This window comes from Labrus bergylta, chromosome 21, assembly GCF_963930695.1.
Source record: "Labrus bergylta chromosome 21, fLabBer1.1, whole genome shotgun sequence".
Taxonomy (NCBI): Eukaryota; Metazoa; Chordata; class Actinopteri; order Labriformes; family Labridae; genus Labrus; species Labrus bergylta.
Genome location: NC_089215.1, coordinates 10584550 through 10608556, shown reverse-complemented (window position 1 = coordinate 10608556; position 24007 = coordinate 10584550). Strand labels below are relative to the sequence as shown.

At 38.5% G+C, this 24007-nt stretch overlaps 1 protein-coding gene across 1 annotated transcript in view; it reads left to right on the top strand.

Moving 5' to 3' along the window:
- plce1 (phospholipase C, epsilon 1) overlaps window positions 1-24007 on the top strand; it is a 78536-nt gene that overhangs the window by 25544 nt on the left and 28985 nt on the right. The window contains exons 6-9 of the mRNA XM_065949430.1: window positions 8908-9086; window positions 9936-10078; window positions 22109-22263; window positions 22621-22788. Coding sequence (XP_065805502.1) covers window positions 8908-9086; window positions 9936-10078; window positions 22109-22263; window positions 22621-22788 — 645 coding nt within the window. The remainder of the gene's footprint in view (window positions 1-8907; window positions 9087-9935; window positions 10079-22108; window positions 22264-22620; window positions 22789-24007) is intronic.

Genomic DNA, 24007 nt, shown 5'->3' with positions numbered 1-24007 from the left:
AGAGTTTTAGCAAGGGCTTACTTGTCGTTCCCTTTCTACTCTCTTATCACTCCTGTAGTCAGGTCTTTTCTGCTGTACTTTCTTTCTAGTTCTTCTCCGTAGTTTTTCTCCCTTTTCAGGCCCTGAAAAAGGTCCATGCCATGCATATAACATTTACACTTCTTCATCTTTTTTGTTTTGCTGCCAGTCCCAGCTGCAGTACGTTCAATTTAAACTTCCGTGCTTGTTGCTTATAAATTGCATGTTTTCCACTGCTGTCATATTCAGTGTTGCGCATGCACGCATAAAAGTTCACACAGTAGTGCCCTAAGCTTGTTCAAAGGTGTGAGGCGGAACGCTGGAGGTGGGCCCAGCTCTTGGATCTTTGGTGAAACGGCTCCTTGTGAAATTTAACAGGGGATTATGATCCAAGTCACCCTTGGCCTCGATCTCCATTTCCTCTGTTGCATTCCCCTGAGTTTCTCTCTGTTCACCTTCTTCCCCCCCCCCCTGCCACACGGCCCCTTTTCTCTTCCTCCTCTCTCTCTCATCCTTCAACATCTTTTTGTCCTCTCTTTTTTCATCTTCTGTTTCTGTTGAAGCTCTCTTCCTGTTATGAACCGTCTTCATACCTTGTCGATCTTTTTATTACAGTTTCCTGTCGCTTATCCTCATTACTACTCCTTCCCCTCCCCCTTATTTTTCTCCTTTTCCATTCTTCCTCTCCATCTCCAGCAAACGTGAAACAGTGATTTGAGGATCCACTGATCCTTTGTGAAAGAAAAAGGGCCTAAGCCTAGAATGCAGCTGGTTCTTATGCATGTTTTTAGACCCAACTTTTTAACACCAGCAAACAGAATGTTGTATGAAAGTCTTAAATCTGTGGCCTTACCTAAAGCAACATTTTCTTAATTTAAGTTAAAAGAATGATGCACACTTGTTAGACTAATACTTTAGGCCCCTTAGAATATGGAACCTGCCGTGTTGCGGCATGAGTCCAGAAATGTCAGCATCATAATCCTCTGAGCCACAGAGATGTGAGTCACACAAGAGGGGTTTACTTTTTGACATAAACTGTTAAACAAACTCATCTGCGTGTGTGTGTGTGTGTGATAACAAACCCCCCCCAATCATTTCCTTTTCCTGTTACGTATATTTCTCTTACATTAAGGTGTGCAGGGATGACTTCTATTTGTTTGCCTTCTTCGCCTCCACGTGTCCTTTGGAGGAGAATCTGCTGTAGGTCTTGTGCTTGTCGTGTGTGTTGATGTACTGTAAACACCTCTTGTCTCCAGTTCCATCTTTTAATGTGGTTGACTGTGCTGCATCTCCCACAAAGACAAAGTTTCATAACACAGGCCAGTGCACAACAAAGAGCTTTTCTGATGGTGGTGTTTTTTATGTGCGTGCGACTTTGACACTGTGCGGTTTGTGCTTGTCTTTTAAAGTGCTTGATTTCATATTTTGGTTGATTTATAAGTATTCATATTTAATAACCTAATTTGATTTGGATTATGATCTTAATTTGCTTTAATGTCTACGTGTATTTCATCCAATATGCACTCTTAAGTGCTTATTGAAAACAGACACTCAAGCTACAGGCTCTTCTAGTCTAAGCTGCGCTCTTTCAAAGAAGGATTACTGAACTAGAAGTGCATAGACCACCTACACACATAATAATTTTGAAAATGATAATAATAATAATAATAATGATAATAATGAATTCATTTACACAGCAACGTGGGTTTACAAAGTGCTTTGACCTACAGCAAATGCATAAAAAGAACGAAGCAGAAGTATCCAACCACAGAAGAAAAAACAACAAAATAACATCCAAACAGCAAAAGAACCCATATAACAAATATCCAACAACATCTTTAACCCAACCATCATGAGACCCACCATAACAACCATCATAAGATCATAAGAACCCAACAACATGAGCTGAGACTTAGAGGACCAGAAATTTGAATAATGTAAGAAACTAAAAATGATAGAAATTAGAAACAATACAAAGTGTTAGAAGCAAGAAAAAAACAACAGATAACAGAAATTAAAGGTCAAACAAGAGGTGAGAGCAATAAAAACAAGTTAAGAAATAAAGTAATAAAGGTAAATAATTAAAGGTTATAAGATAAAGCATTGCTAAATGATAGAATAAAAACAATTAGAGCAATTAAAGGAGATAAAGGAATTGATTAAGTGACTAAAAGGAAGTTAAGGATAAAGTTAGTCAAATAAAATAAAAGAATAAGATAACATTTAGACACACAAAAAAAGACACTATTTTAAAAGACAGCAAGAAGGCCATATCACATAAAATCAAATCTATAAATCAAAATCTAAGTGAGTTTTAAGAAGAAGAGATTTAAAAGAAGTAATGACACATATACAGTATATTCACAAAAACGTGTTCAAATGTACAGAAAAACCAAAACTTACGGTCAATACCTACAGCCCGCATGCATAGAAAAACACGCATGTAGTTAGTATCTGAGTATTTAAAACTGGAGAGAGGCCTTTTATGAATGATGAGCGCGTGCAGGGATAATGAGCAGAGCACTGAGACAGTCCAGACTGCGGGAAAGCAAACATTACCTTGTGGAGACAGAAACAGCAGAAAAGGTCAGAGCAGAACAGGACAGAGCAGCGAGGTTGTCTGTTTTTTTAGGTGATGCAAACCAGGTTTTGAAGTCGCTCGGATAAAGAGACTGGTGTGCTGTGTGGAGACACACTCACACACACACACACACACACCAGTGATTGCGGAACACATTTGAAGCACCTTTTTAGATGTTGATGTCTGCCTGTTCGTCATGTTTGGGTGTGCTTAATGTTTGCCTTTTGGTTTGGTTTTCTCTGTTTAGGATGGCGGGGGGGGGGGGGGGTTAAGTTATTTGCATACCAGCGCCGCTGAACATGCCGGGCTCTTTAATTTTCAAACAGTCTAACTTCTGTCGATTCAAACGTGTTCATCATGTTCTGAAGATAGGGTGCACGTTTTCTTCCTTTCTCCCAGAAAGCTTTGTGAGGTTTTTGAGCTCCACTCTTAACACACCGTTCAACAGGTATTAAGGGTTTTAGGAATATGGGGCTTTCTCGGATCAAATTCTTCAAGTCATTTGCCGAAGATCAAGAATGAGCCAAGCAGTGAGGTTTATCGAGTTCATTTTATTTGTTTATTTTGATTTGAACTATGGCAACACAATAAATGATAAAAAAAAAAAAAAAAAAGAGCAGGACACAAGAACATTTTCTAGTAAAAGATTAAGCAAAATGATTCTACTTGCATTTATCTACACTGGTATGAACATCTATTTAGCCTTTTTATCCTTTATGTTAAATGTCTCTCATAGTTAAACCAGCTTAATTGGGTGATTTTCTGATATTACTTGTAAGCAATTGAGAATATAATTTTGCTGTAACCCACCTGGGGGGTACACCCTGGACTGATGCCAGTCGATCACAGGGCTGACAGAAAGAGACTGACAATTAGGCAATTTACAGGCAATTTTAGAATCTCCAACTTCCCTAGCAGGCATGTCTTTAGACTGTCCGCCAAATCCTGTTTGTTTTCCATCTCTCTCTGAACCCTTTTTATTTGTGCTGTATAATTCACTACTTAATACTATTTTAGTTTAATGTATCGTGACATTTGATTTATTCCAGCAAGGAAGTTTTATCTCAGTCTTACATTGATCATCTTATTAAGTATTCTGGATGAATAATTTTGGAGCAAAGCACACTGATGTATGCACAAAAATCAACTTTCACAGTAAAGCAAGGGTTAAGTCTGACGTCTCTGCAATGACCTCTGATCAGAGACCACAGACCAGAATAACAGAGTTCTTTTAACAGTGACCCCCCCCCCCCCGGTGACCTGGGCTAACCTCGACCCTCCATGATGCTTCTAAAAGTAGAATTTCGTTGAAGCGATGTGTTTCAGTCCTTGCATTTTGGCTTCGTGGGAGAGAATGTTGTGGGTGGCAGTGATTTGTCAAATCCCACGTGAGTTTCTGGTGTTTATTTGCGTTTAATCCTTACCAAGTAAAACTTTTTGGTCCTTTGTGTGTTGCCATAGTCGGAAGCAGGCTGCATTGTATAGACACACACACACACACACACACACACACCATTGCAACATTTCACAGACAGCTGGGCAACTATGTAGCGTGAGACGCTGGCCTTTAAATTCTGGAGAATATTCCGCTTAATTGAACAGCAGTGTGTATGTGAATGATACACAGAGAGTGTTAGTATGCAGAGATGGTGTCAGTGTAGGAGAGAGTGTGTGTGTGTGTCTGTGGGCCGCAGATATCAAAGGAGAGGGGTCGAGGAGTTTGGAGGTTGGATTTCAGGGAACCAGCCTCAGCATCTCCAGTGTCCTGCAAACATACTGTATGCGTCTTTTGTGAAATGCATAACAGCATGAGTCACAGTGTGTTTGTATGTCTGGATTTTAGTGTGTGTCTGTGTGTGTGTGTGTGTGTGTGTTTTGGATCCGTGCATTCCAGCTCAAAGTTCAGTAGATCTGCACCATGCCCTGCAATGCTACTTGCTAATCCCTTCCCAGAATGGCTGTTGCCAGGCAGAGAAATTACCCAACGGGGTAATGGGACTCAAAGGAAACTCATTTATAACTGTTGATGACATAGACTGACAGTCAGTCATATGCAATTCATAGCTTGCATATGATTGATTAAATTTTTTTTTTTTTATGATTGGTGTGTATCTTTATAAGTATTTAAATGATTTTAATTTATGAGCTTTGTATCCAGTGTGACATGTTTGTGTTGGGAAAAAATAAATCCCTGAACTCCTCAGGAACCAGCGGACTAAGAAAAAGCCGAAGTCTTGTAATACTTGGTTTGAAGAAGAAAAATGGCAGCAAAATATTTGCAGCCTTGAGAATAGTCATACTCAGATAAACTTCTGTCCCCCGCGGGTATTACGCACATCTAAGATAAGATAAGATATTCCTTTATTCATTCCACAACGGAGAAAAATCTGGGTAATAAATTGGGATTGTCTTTGTTTTAACATTCTGTTGAATGCTGTAGAAAATGTTGGTATCACACAGCCAAACGTCACAAAAAAAAGAAGACCTCCAAATCCTAAATCCCAAACTAAAACGACATTAAAGACCATGGCACTGGTCAAGGAAAGCCTTGATTCAGTTGGCTGAAAAAAAAAAAATATGCAAGTCATGTTGAAAGGCTGAGTAACAACCCACATGTAAGAACAGCCTTTTAACTGCATGTTTCAAACTATCACTGCTGGACACGCTTAACATGTGTCCAGCAGTGAGGAAAGACGAACGAGTTGGTTTGTAAATCAGAAATTAAAGCATCTTCATGGAACAATTGTGTTTGCACATAGGGAGCACACATTAGTGCAATGGGAAAAAATATAGAAAACATTGAAATGTGATCACGTAGCTAGTTGATATAACACACTTTATAATGCTTACTTACACATTCATTGCGGAAAAATCTGTTAGAGGTATTTCTGCTTACCATGTTGAGTAAGTGTTTAGCTCTATTTATGGCCTCTAACAACTCCGAAGATATTAAGCTGCAAAAAAAGTACATTATGTTCATCATCTAGTGTCTTACAATGTCTCTTCGCTTCTGGTGCTGAGCAGGTTGTGTGCAGTAGGTTGTGTAGCTGTGAAACGAGTATAGTGAAGTACAACAAACAAACCAAATAAGATTCACATTCTGAATGTCTTGAAATGATTAAGATACAATTCTCACTCTGAAGGAAATCCTTTTTGATTTTGTACTTTACTGTGATTTCTAATATGGACATTGTGCTCCGCATAAAATTGTAAATTTGTACTGCACCACAAATATTAGTGAAAGAGTGAGTGGTAAACTGAGGAGATATTGTATGGGAAGTTACTGTAACTTACAGTTAATCAGTGCAGCTGCCTCTAGCAGTTCTGACTTACCTCCACTGGGCTTAAGCCATTAGCTGTTCCTGCATACACACACACACACACACACACACACACACACACACACACACACACACACACACACACACACACACACACACACACACACACACCAGTTGTTTTGAAACTAACTAGACAGAAGTGGACTAATGGTGTGATTGAGCTAAAATAAAGTAATTGCCCCCATGCCTGATGTGCTTGATGCTATTTAACTCATAGGAGTTATATTTTATCTGAATGCTTGCTAGACAACTTAACATTCACAATTTTCTATCTTAAACAAAATGAAAGTGTGTGTGTATATATATATATATATATATATATGTGTCTTTGATTTGTTTTTTTAATTCCCTACCCAACAGCAGTACATATCCTCTCTGTCCTTAATGGGTTGTCTTGGGACATCTGTGAAACCTGAGAATCAGATGTATCAGATGCTCAGAGACAAACTTTCTCCTCTTACATGAACCCTCAGAAACATCTCCACTCTTTTATGTTTGTAGATATTTAAGATCATTCGTTTTTGATGAACATTTATATCTAAAGTATATAAAGAGATGCTGCTGTGCTGAATTCTTGTGATCGTGAAGAAGAGTTTTTATCTGTACCTTCATATGTGTGCCTGAAATTTGAAGATGAGTTTGTGTGTGTGTGTGTGTATGTGTGTATGAAGACAGCTGCTACGTGTCCATCAAAAGCAGCACCACATTCCCTGCTTTGAAGTCACTGTCACACACTTAAGCAAACATACTGACACGCAGCTTTTTCTGCCTCATTGGTCATCTCTTTTAGACTTTTCATCAGAATGTTGAGGAAGAATCAGCATTGTTTGTAATCTCTAAAGTCATCATTGACTATTTATGTTTGCTAATGCACTTCAAAACGTTGTCGCTTCATTAGTTTAGATTGCATTCTGACACCTTTAATGGAAATTAGAGAACAGATGTTTGGTTGTTACTTGTTTTCAACAGAAGTCATGATGCATTGAAACAGCAGAAAATTTCAACTATAACTGGTTGAAGTTGTCAATGCTTCTCAGTTAGCTCTTTTGGAGCTTCATTCACAAAACAATACAATACAGGGCATGATACACTAACTAAAATATCAAGATACAACAATTCTGTGATAATTGATAAACGGAAATCATATAATGATACATCACAATATCTGATTAGCTGAAGAATACAAAAGGCCCCTTAAAAGGTAAAGTCCAGGGTTGATTTTTTTATTTATTAGACTTTGATGTCACTTTCCCCTCTTGTCATGCCTCACCCATTAACTTCTTTCACCTTTGTGTGACATCATCCCGCTGCTTCTTCTTTAAAATTTACAATTTTAACTTCCATCCAAATTCCATATTTTGCAATATTTGAGCAGCATTAAAGTGCATAGAAACTCATTTTCAAATGATTTGTGTGGGTATTATGTATTTATAGCATCAGAAAAAAACCCCTTTAACTAAAGGGTAATCTTTCCAGCCTAGTATTGAGTAACAAATAGAGGAATGAGTGATACAGTATGTATGACACAGTCAAGTCACATTATTTTACTGTTAACTTTGTTTTTGAGAGGAAAAAAACCCACTGTGAATGTAAGCACACTTTGTGTCTCTGCAGTGGACATGAGAAGGATAAATTATGAGTCAATGTGAGTGAATGTTCTAGATAAAGAAAAGGGGGGGAGGGAAATATCAGAGGCGCTATTAGTCTGCACTCAGTCACAGTTTATTAACTGTCATGAAGGCGTCCAAAGTGTCAGCTTTTAGTAATACATTTCTTTTGCTGGAATGCAGGTCAATCCAATGTGTCTGACTTTATCACTCAAAAAGAAGGAGTGTGTGCATGTTTGTGTGTTCATTTTTGTGTCTCACCCTTTCTCTGTTCGACTTTCTCTCGCTCTCTGAATGTGCTGCCTGGTATGTCTCCTTTCCCCCCGGGATGGGCTCCGATCTGACAACAGCGAGGCCTACACCCCGCTCAGGAAACCCATCCCACTGAGACAACTAGCTGGCCATGCACTCTGTGCGTTTATGCCATGTTCCTGCCAACCAGCTCTTAATACAAACAAGACATTTGTTGGTGAAAGGGCACACTGATTCACATGCATTTAATTCAAACTTTGCACAGACTTCAGGATCGACAGCTTCTAACTACCTCCTTCCTGGCACTGTAAAGGACAAACGTGCAATGTATTTTATTTATTGTCAACAGTATTGATTTTGTCCTATTCTGCAAAATTCTCAACCAAGCTTAAAAGCATTAGTGCCCACTTACGGTGCCGCAAAATGTTTCCGTAATGGCTTTTCTCTGAAATTCCTGCCAGAGCAGCTCATAGCAGGTTCACCCAAGGACGCTGGTGTAGTCGATCGTTTTTGAGAAGTATTTACTTTTACATGAGACCCATTTCCAAGAAGAAGAATGTGACAGAAAGAGGAGGAGGCTTTTCTTTAAGGTCAAAACATAAAACTCTTTTGTGACGTCTCTTCCTTCTCTCCAGCACGTTGTTATTATTCTCCTTCTCTATAAAGATAGATAGAGAGTATCTCTCTGTCTCACTCTGATGCTTTCTGTCTTGACCCCTTTACCATCTTCCTGTCTGTTATGTTCCTCGGTGGTGGTTTTCTATAGTCATTCTTTTTTGTCAAACTTTATATTCTGGTGCGTCAGAAGGAAATTGCCTCCTATAATAACCACAGTAGAGGAGCCAATGACCTCTGATTCAAAAGCTGTTAAACAATATGAGGGATGAAAACCAGCACCGGATGAAGAATTTAACCAGAAAGTTTTGTGTCAGTAATTCTGTGAAAGAATAATGGGAGGATGAGAGGCTATAGTTGGCTTTAGTCCTTGAAACTGCAGTCACTGTGTAAACTCTATAACTGTAACTCTGAAAGTGAAACCTTGGAATCTCTTAAGAGTTTAAGTAAAGTCTGTAAATAAGTGATCCTCTGTTGATGACTTCCTCAACAGGTAACCCACTATGTGCGGGACAGAGAGGAACCAAACCTGATCCATCCCGCCAAAAAGCTCCTGCAGCCTCGCCCTGTATGTGTGTGTCTCAGAGAGTCATCGCACACTTGCAACGCCATTCAAGCCGGACTAGATCGGAACCTCTCCACTGATGCCCGGAGGTCTCCTTATCCTCTGAGGTTTGTAGCATTTTAAGTGTTATGTCTTTTGTTTAATCATGTTCATTACAGCACCATTTTTGTGAGATAACAAAACAAAAGAGTAAAGAAGGGAGGCTAACAGTTGATTAGATGTGGGAAAAATGCTTCTGTAACTTACTCTAAACAGGTCCTGTATGTTGTGTATGTATGTATGTTGTGAAGTAACAGAGAGACGCTCTGTATTTAGCTCAGATGATAATCTGAACATATTGGACTCTTGGGTCCACCAACACATGCTAATATTTTTAATCATGTTGGCTTTAGAATAATAGGACAAAGTTGTAGACACTTCCAAATATATTTTGTTACACTCAACAGACCAAACCTAACTTAAAAAGGTCCAAATTCATTCAAGCTAAAGGATAAAGTTAAAGCATATTTATTCACTCTAGACTCCTCTAATCATCAAGATAAGAATTAATTCTCTGAATTTTAGGTTTGGCAAATGACAAATACAATGTCACCTACGATTACTGACCATACTGCATGTATGATAAAGTGTACTTACATCACACTAAATACAAATACTATATGTAAACACTAATGTTAAATGACATTTAATGATCAGAGTAGAGTCACAGGTTAACTTTTGTTGAAGGGTTGGTTTTCACCAACTCTCTGCATTATATCGCCACCATTTTTCCAATTACTCATTTTTTTGTAATGCTACTGGACCATAAATCATTCACTTCTCTTGCAGTGTTTCATTTTGTTATTTGTTCTTAGAGTTTCAATCAAGTGTTTATGATTAAAAAAAAAAAAAAAAAAACACGAATTGAATGCACACGTAACACTTGTTTTTTTTTTTTTTTTGTTATGAATTTCCAGGCTTTATCGTGCTTGTGACCAGAGGACATCCGTGTGTTCCCTGCTGACAGGATCTCTACTGGAGGCCACAGCCGCTCTCGGTGCCCGTTCCACTCTAACTTACCCGATGCCACAAGGCCCCAACGGCCACGCCGTGCTGAAAGGTAGGTGCTCTACTGCATTGTGGACGTGTTTTGTTTGTCTGAAGCTTTGAGTTTTTTTAAAAAGCTTGTATTCTTGTGAACATTGTATTCAGTGCCTCGTTGTGAAAACTTGTGTTTCAAAAATAGCAGCACAAATCAAACTGTGGGGCGCTGGTGGCGCAGTGGTGCGAGCACCCCATGTATGGAGGCCTCCAGGCGGGCGGCCCAGGCTCAATCCCACCTGTGGCTTTTTTCCCGCATGTCATTCCCTACTCTCTCTCCCTGATTTCCGACTCTATCCACTGTCGTAACACAGCAATGAAACACACTCAAACACGCATTCACCGGGTTATGTCTTAACATCTGAAAAGAGGTCAAATGCACTTCAATCATGGCTGCCCTCCTTTTGTGTAAGCTAAGCAGTGTTAGCCTGATATCCGGATTTACTTGGGTGTTTTATACATAATATGCATGCACATGTCCACAGCTTATTTGTCCATGCAGTAAGAAAAACTTTAAATGTTTTACAACAATTTTTAAAAATAAGATAAGAAATTAGAGAGTGAGTGTAACCTCTCGTGTGCTCTCTGTATGACTTCATTATCCAACCAGTCGGGCAGTCGTTCATTCGCTCAGCTGGTAACTGTCTGTCCACCTTCTCCACAATGATGTTACGTATGACTTCAATGTAAGCTGATCCTGACATTCATTTCCACAGGCAGTGGGCCAGGGGACAGGCTGTCTCTGGCAAGATCAAAGAGACACACACACACACACACACACACACACACACACACACACACTCAACTATTTGCAGACAATCAAACTATATTTCTCTATTTGTTTCTCTCTGTCTTTTCAGTTCAGGCAAGTCGTAGTTTTTGAAACTAAATTTTTTTTATGACTAGCTTAAGAGGCAAAAAAAAAAAAAAGTCTAACACACACTCAGAGCAAATATCTTTAACATGACACCTTGTTCTGTCCTAATGGGTGTTGCAGGAAACAGAATAGAGCCAGACACGCGCACACATAGCAGCTTAGAAGTCTTGGCAGGACTTGGGTTTCATAGTCACACAAACACACACACTCTGACTCAAACACATACACGAACATGAGAGACTCCCTGTCTAACCCTCTCTGTCTCTCTAACCGAGTGCCAAAACTACCCAGATATTACACAAGAGCATTAATAACTTAGACCCCCACCCCAATCATTTCTTGTCTTTTTAAGAAGTGCTCTGTTTCCCCTCATCCTATCACCTCTGCCTTCCACGCGCACTTAAACCACAAGTTTGCGTTTGACTGATTTGACATTTAAGTGTACCAGATTAAGTGTCATTTCTCTACAAATGACATCAGAGACGTACACTGTAGTTTCAGCTGTTTGTAAAGTTTGGTCCGCTTGTTAGTCCAAAACAAAGAAATGTAGTCCTGATTGAAAGGAAAGACTAAATTTGAAAATTGTATTGTGCGATTTTAGGAAAAGTTGTTTCTAGCTGATGGCACTCTTTCTTACAGAATATTGGCATGAATTTGACACATGACGCTTTGTTTGAAATCGACATGAAAATTCAGAAACAATGAAAACACTTGGTGTGAAAACATGTAAATCTGTGCAAATTGCTATATCTGTCACTCCTTGTTTGTAACAGATTGTTACGGTCATTTCCATGTCCATTACAAAAGCCAAAATGTACCTGCTGCACCAGTCTGTGCATGCATTGTCTTAAAACACAGTATGGTCATTTGTGTTGTTGTTCTCAATTCTGTCTTGAGGCAGCATAGAGGATTGGCATACTTGAACACTTAAAACTCTCTCTTAAGTAATCAGAAAAGTATTTCTCATCATTGAACTGGAGCCTTATTCATAAAGTAACATGCTTGGACTCTTTTACATACACAAATCTTTTACATTCACAAAGAAGCCCAGCAATGCTCCTATTCTTCAATTAAAGGTCTTAAATATTGTTTTTCGGGTGATTCCAAAAGAGGAGGACATGCACATGGCTCACTCTAATGCTAACCTTTTCACACAAATCAGACACACATCCACACTCACATATGCACCTAAATTTCCTTAAGCCTACTGTAACTACCAGTACCAAGGATAACCATGCCAACATATATGTATACACAGTATAAACTGTCCAGAGAGAAGTTAGATGAGCATGCCTGAGTCATGTCTAAATACTAAAAATAGCTACATCTGCGATATAAACAGTACTGCACAAAAAAACACCAATTGGACTCTGTTGGTTTGATTAGTTACCTCCAAAACTCACCTATTATTTTTAGAGAGTCTCAATACAACCCCTATTCCCTGTCTTTACGTCATATATGCACCTTTAAACTAGAGAAGGAGGCTTTAACTCATCCTAATAGCACATGCACACCATGCTACTTGAACATGCACTGTTGATCTTTACAAGTGGTCTACCTCCTCCAGAAAATCAAAGGGTTTTCCCTCACTGGTGAGGGTCATCTTTCTGTGATCTCCGTAGAAAAGCCATTGTGTTCTCTCTCCATACATTTCCTCTTCTGCTTTCATTTAGCCTTCATCCTGTTCTCGAAGTTCAAATGCACCTGTCTTGTAAAGGAAAATCTATTGTTCCTAACATTGTTTTTAAATCTGTTTCTTTGGAGGTTGTACTTCTATTTTCCTTTTTTTATTGTTTTGCTTCATTAGTTGTAAGTAACATTGGATCCGAATAATCCTTTATTCCCTAGGCAAACTATGTGATTTGGTTTGTTGACCTTTAAAGCTAAGATCTGGATGGATTAGTATTCAATATTTCAAATATTGAGTAACCAGTAGCAACATGAAGTGTTACATTTGACAAAAAGTGGATATTCTTTCTTAGTGTCAGTGTACTGCATATTTTCAGGGAATTACATTTTTTTTTACAGATACTCCGAAAGACCCCTTGGTTACAACATACAGATTCAATAATTATCAGGTTTTAATGTGTGTGTACAAGAATCACCTTTGATCTTCTTTTCCCTTGTGAAAACTTAGTGCTTGTGGTTATCCTACTGTTCCTCTCCTCTCCTAATAAGGTATTGATTTTAGATACGGTGTTATTCTAGCAAAACTGGGGCTGGAAGTACAATTTAGCAAACTCGATCACTGCCTCTGGCCCAAATGCTTTCAGGGATTACCGGGCTAATCGCCTGGCAAACCTCAGTGTATTCTTAGAGTTTTAATGTGAGTGTTGAGAAGAGGAATGTTTAAAGACCTTCTTCCCGTGCCACGTCTACCTTAATAACGTGATACTTTTTTTTTGGCTGCGTCCTCTAATGTACAGTATGTACATGATTTATGTCTGTCCGTCTGATGGCGATCATTGGGTTTTGCAAGCAGGTCAGGAGGAAAGTTTTGGAGATGGTATATCATGGTGTTTAACAGGTTGAGTTTGCACATGTCGAGGTGAGTATGACAGGTTTGTGTTGTGAGGGTAAACTGACACCTATAAAGACAAATACTGGTCCTGGAAAAAATGTCATCTGGGTAAGAGCGGGTAAAGGTCAGACGTGTGTGTGTGTGTGTGTGTGTGTGTGTGTGTGTGTGTGTGTGTGTGTGTGTGTGTGTGTGTGTGTGTGTGTGTGTGTGTGTGTGTGTGTGTGTGTGTGTGTGTGTGTGTGTGTGTGTGTGTGTGTGTGTGTGTGTGTGTGTGTGTGTGTGTGTGTGTGTGTGTGTGTGTGTGTTGCTTGAATACAAGTGGTGGAGATACCCGGGTCATAAAGGACATTATTTAATGCTGACGTTAGAGATAATTCACTACATTACATAGAGGGTGCTTTTGTTTTTATAGAGCTTGTCTTTGTTGAATTAGTGGAGTCTGATACCCACTCGATGTATGTAAAAGATACTGTTGATATGTTAGGCTTTTGCACACAAATCATGCTATTTGCAAAAAAAATGAACACGATTTATACATTTGATGTGAAGGCATTGGCCTATATTGTTTGATTTCTATCATAGTTTTGCTTCAGTTGGTTACAGCTTGATATTACAGTTTGCCAATAATTTACAGATATAAATTGGTATCAGGCGACATGAAACTTTTTTGTTCATGGAAGACAGATTTCAGAAAACACTGCTGAGGGGTTAGATAGAAATGGCTCCATCACACACACACACACACACACACACACACACACACAGTACATTTTCACTTGAAATGTACTCGTTTCCTTTTCAATCTCATAAATTCCATATTGGTTTGCATACAAATGCATTATACGATCATTAAAAGTCACCACTGTGGCGTTCATACAGACATTATAGGTGATTGAATGATATACAATACTTAACTACTCTCATACTTAGATAATTCTTAACACATTAAACATGCTAAAATATTTCAGTAGTGGAGAATATTCTGCCATTTGAAGAAGAACACTTTAGGCTCAACTTGATTGAAATGTTGGACGTTGTAAGGCTTGGATGATTGATACAACATATTGATTAGATGTCATTCTAAAAGGATTGTTAGTTGCAGTCCTAATGAAGTCAGTTTATTTATCAGTTTCTTTCATTAGGTATTCTCTTGTTTTGCTGTCATCCCTTATAGATTCACTTAAGAATCAAATTATTCAGTTTGTAAAGACAAAATCAAGATTGAATTAATGAAAAAGTTGTAAAACTCGAAAAGAGAATTCATACAAATACCAGCTGTGGTAGGAAAACACATGACATAAATATGACAAATTGATGCTTAAGATTAGTTGAGTCTGTATCATTCTTCACAAAGTGGATTTTTGTGTCCTTTCTATTTGCCTCATTCACTGCCAAAGAACACAAAGTTTTAGTAAGTAAAAGAAAAAATTGTCCGATGCCTTTAGGGATTTAACCATGTTCATGTGAGCTATGAATGGTACTGGTTTTATTCCACTCCCTGACCTTGTTTCCTTTACAACACAATTTACTGCTGGAACAGAAGTAAGCAGTTCAGAGATCTGCAGCCATCCTCCTGGCTCAAAAAATTGTGTTTCTCTCTTCCTCTTCTGTGATTGTACACTGTGTTGCTTAGTACCCATTGACAGCAGATGTGTTGAGGAATTGTACTGTATGGAAGTCTCAAGGATTTTTCAGAGCACATCTTTACAAAGCCATCATTGCTTAAACTTAACATGATTCACAAATTAAAAGATTTTTTTAAAATGCACTGTATAAATAAACCATGTTTTTGCATTGGCTCTGGTGAAATCTAAGATCATATTTTGATTTAGATAAGAGCCGAAGAACCTGCTAAGCTGTTGCTGTGACAAATAACAGCATGGGTTTGAATAAGGTTAGAGCAACTGTAACACTTCTTTTAGCAAACATGCTGCTCTTACACTGTCGCCAGTATTTTTCCATTTAAGGGAACCTCACTTCTTAAAAATGTTAGTGAAACTAGTTTCAAATATGTCTTGATTCATGCTCCAAGAAACAATTAAAGTGCTGAACATGCTTTATCTAATGTAGGTTAGTGCTGCACAACACTTCCTTACTTTTGGACGCTGCACAAAGGTGTGCGTCATCCACAGCATTTTTAAATAAAACTTTTTCAGCTTAAAACTGACTCGTCACTGTCCTCAACTCTATCAAACAGAAAAGCTACAAATCTATGTGGCATACTTCATTATTAATACCGTCAACAAATTTTCCGTAACTTTTACTTTTTGTTCCTCAATAAATCAACCGAGCACTTCCATCAACTTGAATTAAGCTCTAAACATTACATTGAAAAGCATTATGTACAAATACTCTGATAACATAACCAATAAGTCTCTGATTTTTAAAAATGATTTATTGAATGTTATACACCAATATAATGTCAGCTATAGTGTTTTATACCAGTCATATTTTTTAACGCACTAGTATCAGTGGGGTGCTCAATATTATGATCAATGCTGATGTGTCTAGGTATTGGGAACAAACATTGACAACATTACTCAGTCAGTGATTCTGTGTTAAAGACTGGGTGACAGAGAGACAGACCCTCCCTTTTCGTGAAGTGGGTAGTCTGGTGTGCGGTCTAACTCTAGCGCATGTCTGTGAACTATGTAGTGTGTCAGTGAGGGGTGGGCAGGAAGCAGAGAGAGAGAGAGAGAGAGAAGCCAGGTGAGGGAGAAAAAGCAACATGCTGAGATACAGTGTGTGGAGCCAAAGACAGTTGAGGTTTGATTGAAATTGGAGAGAGAGAGAGAGAGAGAGAGAGAGAGTGAGTTAGAGAGAGAGCGAGCAGCTGCAGCAGATCCTAGACAGGCTCAAATGTGGACAAGTGTACCTCGGTCACTGAGCTGTCGGTGGGGAAGCAGAGCGCCCAGCTGTATCTAGCAACCATGAAGCACTCTCACAGAATGGACTACAAGCTGATCAGTGAGTAGAGGAAAAGTGAGTTACAGTATGGCTGCTGCTGGCCGGGTGGATATGTAACCTTTAAACTGTTACTCATGTTTTATGCTAACTTAAATGAACTGCTTTTGAATATATGTTAACAATAGTACTAAACACTACTCTGTCCAGTGTGGGCTCACACTAGGTTAAGCATTATGAAAGATCCAGGGAAGTGAGTACACTGTGGTGAAAGTCATTATGTCAGTGTTAGAAATGTTACTCATTTATAAAAAATAAAAATAAAAAGTTTTAATTTCGTGTCATTAGATGAGGATAGTTTCTTGCAGGATTCCTTGAACATAATTGTAAATCATTTTGTATTCAGTGGAATATGTGGACAGTTCACGTTAACATCTGTTTTTGCTGTGTAATAGGTTCTGAATGATGGTTCACTGTTTCACTGTTTGCCTTTTGAAAGTCTTTGCAGACCTAGGGTGTTGGAGTTCAGCCATATGGTTAATTTTTTATCCTATTTATCCGGTCTTTCTGATCTCTTCAAAACAACTTTTAGTTTGTTAAATGTCACTGTTGCCTTTGCTTATTTAAAAGAAAAAAAACATATTTCCTGACAGCAACATTAAAGCATATCGTATCGTATCATCAGTTTTGCATACTGAATTGCAACATTGTAATTGTACAAAAATATTGTATTCAACACAAAAGTTCAAAACACCAGGTCAGTGAAGTGGACAATAAGATTGTCATAAAACTTAATGGTTCAACAATGTTTGTGTTGTCCTTCATACCTTCCACCTGACAGGCTGACAGTGAAGAATTCCAGGGTCTCTAGGTGACTTTGCATTGAATTGACCCTAAGAATGAATGTCACACATGGCTGTGTGTATGTTTAGTCTCTTAAGATACAGGCATTCACTGTACAGGTAAAAAACACAAAAGCAACAAAATGATTCCAAGTCATGATGAAATTACACACCGAACTCATCTCTTAAACTTTGTTTTTACAGAGTGATGTGTGCCTCATTCAGAGTGTAGTTTGCTCAGATCAAGCTCACAAACCAACAGCTTGGACAGTATGCGTCTTTATCATCTCTAAATCTCCTAATTCACTTAAACTTGACTCAATTATTTGTCCTACTTTCTGGAATGTAAACATTGTTTTCTGTACGTGTGGCCTTTTGTTTAGGTCTGAACATCTTATCTTCATGCTAGAAAGGTCATCGAAACTTTGTTGTATTTACGTCTGTGTGTGCTCGTAATGTTAACATCTCATCCAAGAGGGGAAACGCTCTGTGATAATTCAGTGTGCTCAGCAGTCTGACTCATCCATGTTTATTGCCTCTGCTGCTACTCTATCTCTTCATCTGTGTAATAAGGGTTCTTACTCTACTTATTTATATGTGAGAGTTTACTACAATTCTCTGATTTTATTTGCAAGTGCTGACTTGACCTTTCTTGTATGGTTGATTAGAAGTGCATGCTAACAAGGACAATGTAGTACCAGATTTCATTAACTGCATGTGTTTTATGCAATTGAATATTTTATTATGTTTGAGCTGTGATCCAATAGGAAACTGCCTGATGCAGTTTCACTGGAGATTTTTGTTTTGTTATCTGAAAAATATACAGGAAGACATTTAAAGGCCCAAAAGGCTGATTTGACGACAGTGCTTTGACCCAGGCTGTTTGTGCTGCACCTGTTTGAGTGCCCTACTTACTCAAGCACTGAAGCTGTCATCAGCTTTAAACGTGCTTCTGAGAACAGTGTACAGTAGGTGTGCACTTGGCTTGGGAAAAGAGACGGCGGAGGTTCTGTTCAAGGTTCCTCTCCTTTGGTATACATTCATATTTGATTTTCCAGTCTCAAGTGTCCACCCAGTGTTGGCAGTGAGTCAGGTACTGGCTGACTTGAAGTAAGTAACAGATGCTGTATCCCACTGTGGGAGACTTGTTTTACCGGATTTGACATTTGGTTAAACCTATGAAGTGTTGATTTTGTTATACTGCACTCTATTATTATATCATCCGGTACTACTACTTAATCGGATGTACGATGATGGAGAAAGTGTTTGTGATGGTTAAAGTAAAATAGTACTGATGTCATCAGAGATGTGGCAGATATGACAGAAAACCACAACAAAGAGTCAGGCCCCATTCCCAACACAGGGTGTTACTTCATTTCAAGTATTAAGTTCCACTCAAATTTCATTGCAATTTTCTGTTTCTTTTGTCTAAAGTTTACGTTCCTTAGCCTAATGTCATTTTAATGTTGTTAAATGTTTTTAAAATAGTGCACATGCAGGAATTTAGAAATTAACCCCTAGAAGAGACAGACAAATAAATAGTTTGTTTAGATTAGACATCAGTGCATTACAAACTAAAATGCTGTTTGGATAAATCTAACACACACACACACACACACACACACACTCACACACACACACACACACACACACACACACACACACACACACACACACACACACACTCACCTGTATATCCTGCTTCTCTTGATGTCATGCTAATTTTCAAAACAGAAATGTTAGTTAAAAAGGATGTTCAATCGATCTACCCCATTCATCAACACATTTACAAACACACACTTAAACACACACACACACACACACACACCAGTATTCAGTCACACACATCCACATGCATAGGGCATTTGTATTCAGCGTGCATTACAGATGAGTAAACCTCTGCATTAAAATCACAGAGGCTTCATGGTACATTAGTCCAGGCTCAGGTCGTCCTGCTCTCACAGCCTTGTTTGCTGCATGCTCAATGTTACTCATCAGTGTGTTTCACACTGGTGTAACGGGTCAGCAGGCTTCATCTCATGAGTCCAAACAGCTTTTATTAGAAACACTTATCACAGTGACTCAAGATCTCAGCCCCAGTGTTTATTTATCACAGCTTTCTGTTGTCGTTGAAGATGATTGTGCTGATTGTGTGAAGCTTTGCAGGCATTAGTTTGAAATATCATGAATAACAAATGATAAGAGACACATTAGATTGATGATAACATTTTAGTGATGCTTTTTTTATTTTTTTTAAATGCATCAATTACCATCTGAGAACGGTAGTGTTGTTTTGCTTTCATTCATTCTCTCTTGAGAGCTTTTTGTCTTTGCCTTGTCTGCCTGTGTGTTTCCCAGTTTAAAGGATGAATACATGAATGGCTTTGGTGGGTCATGAAATTCATATCATTAATATCAGTCATTTGATGGTGTCTCCATTTCCACTTTAGAAAGGTTAAAATATCATGTAGGTCTAAGGTAGACATCGGAAGATGATGGTTGTAGGTCTTATATGTTTAAACTTTGCTTATTTTGTCTTGACAGGATTTTTTAAATGTATTTTTTAAATTTTTTTTTACAGTTAAACATTTTCAGTCTATGTGTGCTGTACTGTTTGTTTTTATGTATCTATGTCGCTGCTTATCTTATGCCTGCTACAATATTTATGTCTGTAGTTGCAGTTTTTATGTCTGTTTTACAGTGTTGTTGTATCATCAGTGTATGTTATTTTCTAAAAGCTTAACCACAGACAAAGACTGCTAATTAGCCCTGGCTAGAAGTCCTAGATACATTTCATCAGTTACACTTTAATTAGATGCAACAATGTCTATGTATTGTCCCTGACAAATAAAATGATGAATAAAAAGTATCTTTGTTTTATGAAAAGCCGGGGAGAAGTCATCAAGGTTATCTTTAAGGCAATTTACCTGTACAAGAAAGTTGCTGCCAAAAAAATAATTTGATGACCCACATATAAATCCACATCTTGACTACGTGGTGACATTTTTCAACATAATTAAATACTTATGTGACAGAATGTGAAACAAACTTAGATTTTTTTTGTATGTTAAATTTTTAGTCTTCGCTCTTTCTTTTAACACAAATATTTCTATAAAAAATTACTTCTACCTCGATATTTTTAAACAAACCGTGAGTCATAACCTAGAGTGAGTCTCTCTGTTGAGCATTTTTAGGATTTAGTGGATTGTGCTGAATAACTCTGATAGTTAGTTTTCACCTACTGCATCGTCTAAACTACAACATTTCATCTTTTCCATTTAACTCTTACTTTATCTTATCTCTTATCCTTTCTACATCTATACCTCTTCTCCCCGCATGTCTATATCTCTGTTTTTCCATCCCTTGTTTTCTTGCTTGCGTGAATTCTTTTTTCAACATCTTTATCTGCTCTGACCTTAACGCAAGGTTTCAAAGTTTCTTTCAATTTATTCTTCCCAGTCTTCTTTTTCAAGGCTTGTATGTTTGAAGATGTTCTCCTCCATCTCTTAAGACTATTTTGCCTTTTATTACACACACACACACACACACACACACACACACACACACACACACACACACACACACACACACACACACACACACACACACACAGAGTTCATTATAGGAGCTGTTCAGCCGGATCCACAAATCAAACTGTGCAAATAAGCAATTTTTTCTGCAGAGCAGTTACTGCTGTTACCATGGCTACCTGCTGAACATCTCAAGGGTTACCAAGGACAACCTTTAAGTGTGTTCTTGTATATGTATAAGCATCAGTTTTGTGAAAGATGTGTGTGTAAGGCTGTGGGAGTGGGATAGGTAATTTTCTCTGACTATGACAGTTTACATAAACCAGGAAGAGTCTGTCTAATTCCTGGACTTAAATCAGGTTAATATACATCTCCTTTCCTTCATGCTTTTGTAAACATTGTATAACTCACTTGTTTTACGCGCTAAACGGACTCCTGTGGAGTAAAGCATGGATACAATGCAGGAAAAAAGGGGCCATGCACAAAAGCTTGATCCACGTGCGTACAACCACTGTCTTCAGTGCTGTGCCATACCTTAGGTTAGACCAGTCTGCAAAATGCAGAATTAAAAGTCTAGTGTAAGTCCGAGAGATAGTTTCTTTAAAAAAATAAAAAAATAAATAAAAAAAAAAGGTTCTGAATATTACTGCAGTCTGATGAAAATGCTCATAAAAAAACCTATAAATGGTTCCTGGAAAAGTTCCTTCAGTGGAAATAAGCCTAATAGTTTATGTGGCACTCATCCCAACAATGTACAGTTTGCCTACCTGGCAGCTCCACCGCCAGGGTAGAAAGTGTCCATTAGATCTTTGTTAGCAGAAATGAGGACAGCTTTGTTTGTGTGTAAGCAGTAAGACTAATTGACTTGACTGAAATCCAAACACAGGAGCTGGCAGGTGATCAATGCTGTTTACTTGCTGAGGCTGAAGTGTGCAGACTGCTCTTGGCCGCTTGTTGGGGGGGGTTTGTGGTATGCAGGGATTGATGGTTCAGAAGATTTGAGACATTCAGTTTAATCCTGGAAAAGAGACGAGCATTTCTTTGAGGCTTTAAACTTTTATGGTGAAAGGGAAACATCAAAGTCGATCAATGTCTCAGATTGAATCCCTCCTCTCCCTAAGAGTCTTCTTTTTTTTAATCAGAATCAGCAGTCTCCATGTTCTTGCGGTATTAGTGAAGACAACTCATTCCTCCTTCTTTCCTTCTTTCTGTCCATTATTGATTGTCTTTCCTCTTTTTCATCCTCACTGTGTGTTGATGTGTTCTGGTGTTTTCTCCAATCTCCTACAATACCAGCTCGATGTTCATATGTGATAAAGTAGGATCAACAATTTTTTAATTCATGATCTCTTTTCCTCTCTATTTGTCCAACCAGAGCGTCAGCTGGCTAACAGTATGAGCAGCAACAGCTCTCTTCCTCCCAGCATCAGTGGGATTAGTAAGGAGCTGGCAGATGTGCGCCACCTTGTTCAGTTTCCCGAGGAGATCGCCTGTATCCTCACCGAGCAAGAGCAGCAGCTCTACAAACGGGTGGGCAAAACTTACACAAACACATATCAGATTTGAAGAATATTTGAAAAATATTTGTTATAAGAGGAAGAGTTTGAGTTCAAAGAGGAATTATTATAATCTCTCAGGCATTGATTTCTTTCTACAATGTTAATGCCAGAAAGGTTTTTCAAGCAAAAATAAATATTCTGTATTGAATGCTTAGAAAACAAAACTGAGAAACATTACAATATTTATTATTGTAGTTTTTTACTATGTCAAGTTTTTACAAGATAACATGAGATTAGAAAGACCAGCGTCATGAGATCGGGTGTATTTCTAAGCTTATAGAAATTAAAACTCACTCATCTGTTCCTTCCATGCTCTATCTGTCTGCAGGTCTTTCCCTTGGACTACCTGTGTTTCTTGACTCGAGATCTGGGCAGTCCCGAGTGTCAAACCAAACGCCACCCGAGCCTCAAGGCCTCGCTGTCAGTGCCTGCTATGCCTACCCAGGGTGCCCAGCGCAGCAACGCTGTGGAGGACCTAGTGGCACGATTCAATGAGGTGAGAATACTTGTGATAAAATATGTAAGGGTTTAGAAAAAAAAAAAAAAAAAGGTTCCCTATTTATCATAGTCACACATTTGTCATTCATATGTCATACACAGATAAATGTTGAGATCAGTCTGTTCTGAAACGTGTGTCAAGTCTATAAAAAATCATAAAGGAAGGTATCCCTGAATTCAGAGAAGGAAGCTAGAGACACATTAGATTACAACTAGTACCAGCAAGTTAAAGGCATCTATGTTTGAAAAATTACTTCAGGGATCACCTCTACTTCAAACCTTAAATCTTTTTGTTTTTTTGATGTCGTTCCAAATGTGTGCTATAAGCCCTCTGAAGATATCGGGATTAATTTGTTTAAAAGAGCCGTGATTTATCATATCCTTGCACAGTCATCTTATATCTTACAAGCTCGGTTTTTACAGCATGATTGAAGTCAGGATGAGATCACTCGAAAAGAAGTGATACCAATCAGAAAACTATGTCGAGTAGTTTTATGGGTTGACTCCTGAATGCCCTGAACAACTTTTTCAAATGACACCATAAAAACAGGGGATCCATCTTGAAAGATAGAACCTATTGGGAACATACTGATAAAGAACAGAGTGCTTCTCCTGCTCGAGAGACTGAATTTGACTGCCTTACATGACATCATTGGACAGAATCAAAACGTACCTCGAGATCTGAAATGAATGTTAAAACCTGGAATTCAAAGCAGACCAGTAATTTTGTTTTCCTTCAGCTGGGTTTGCTTTTTTGCATTTGCTGTCTGAGTCATACCAACCTATCCGCCCCTGACTGAAACACACACTGTGTATACACACACACAAACACACACACACACACACACACACGCACGCACGCATGCATACATGCACACACTCGCAGCAGTGTAAGTTGGCTTAAGCTTCTCTGCTGGGCCTGGTGTCTCTCCTGGTGAGTGACTTTGAGAATAAACAATCACATCTCTGAAATGCTCAAAAAGAGGAAAGTGAGAGAGTTTGAGATTGGAAGAGAATAATGATGTCATCTTTAAGTTGCATCAGCTGGTTTCACTTAAGGCAGAGAGACACAAGAGAGACACACAAAATGTGCATTGTAGCCATATACGGGCACAATGGAGTGAGAGTCAAATGACAACAGAGCAGACGCTGGTGAAGCCTGCAAGTGGCTTCACGTTTCAACACTTGATGGAGAAGATGAGATGCTGATGGAGTTT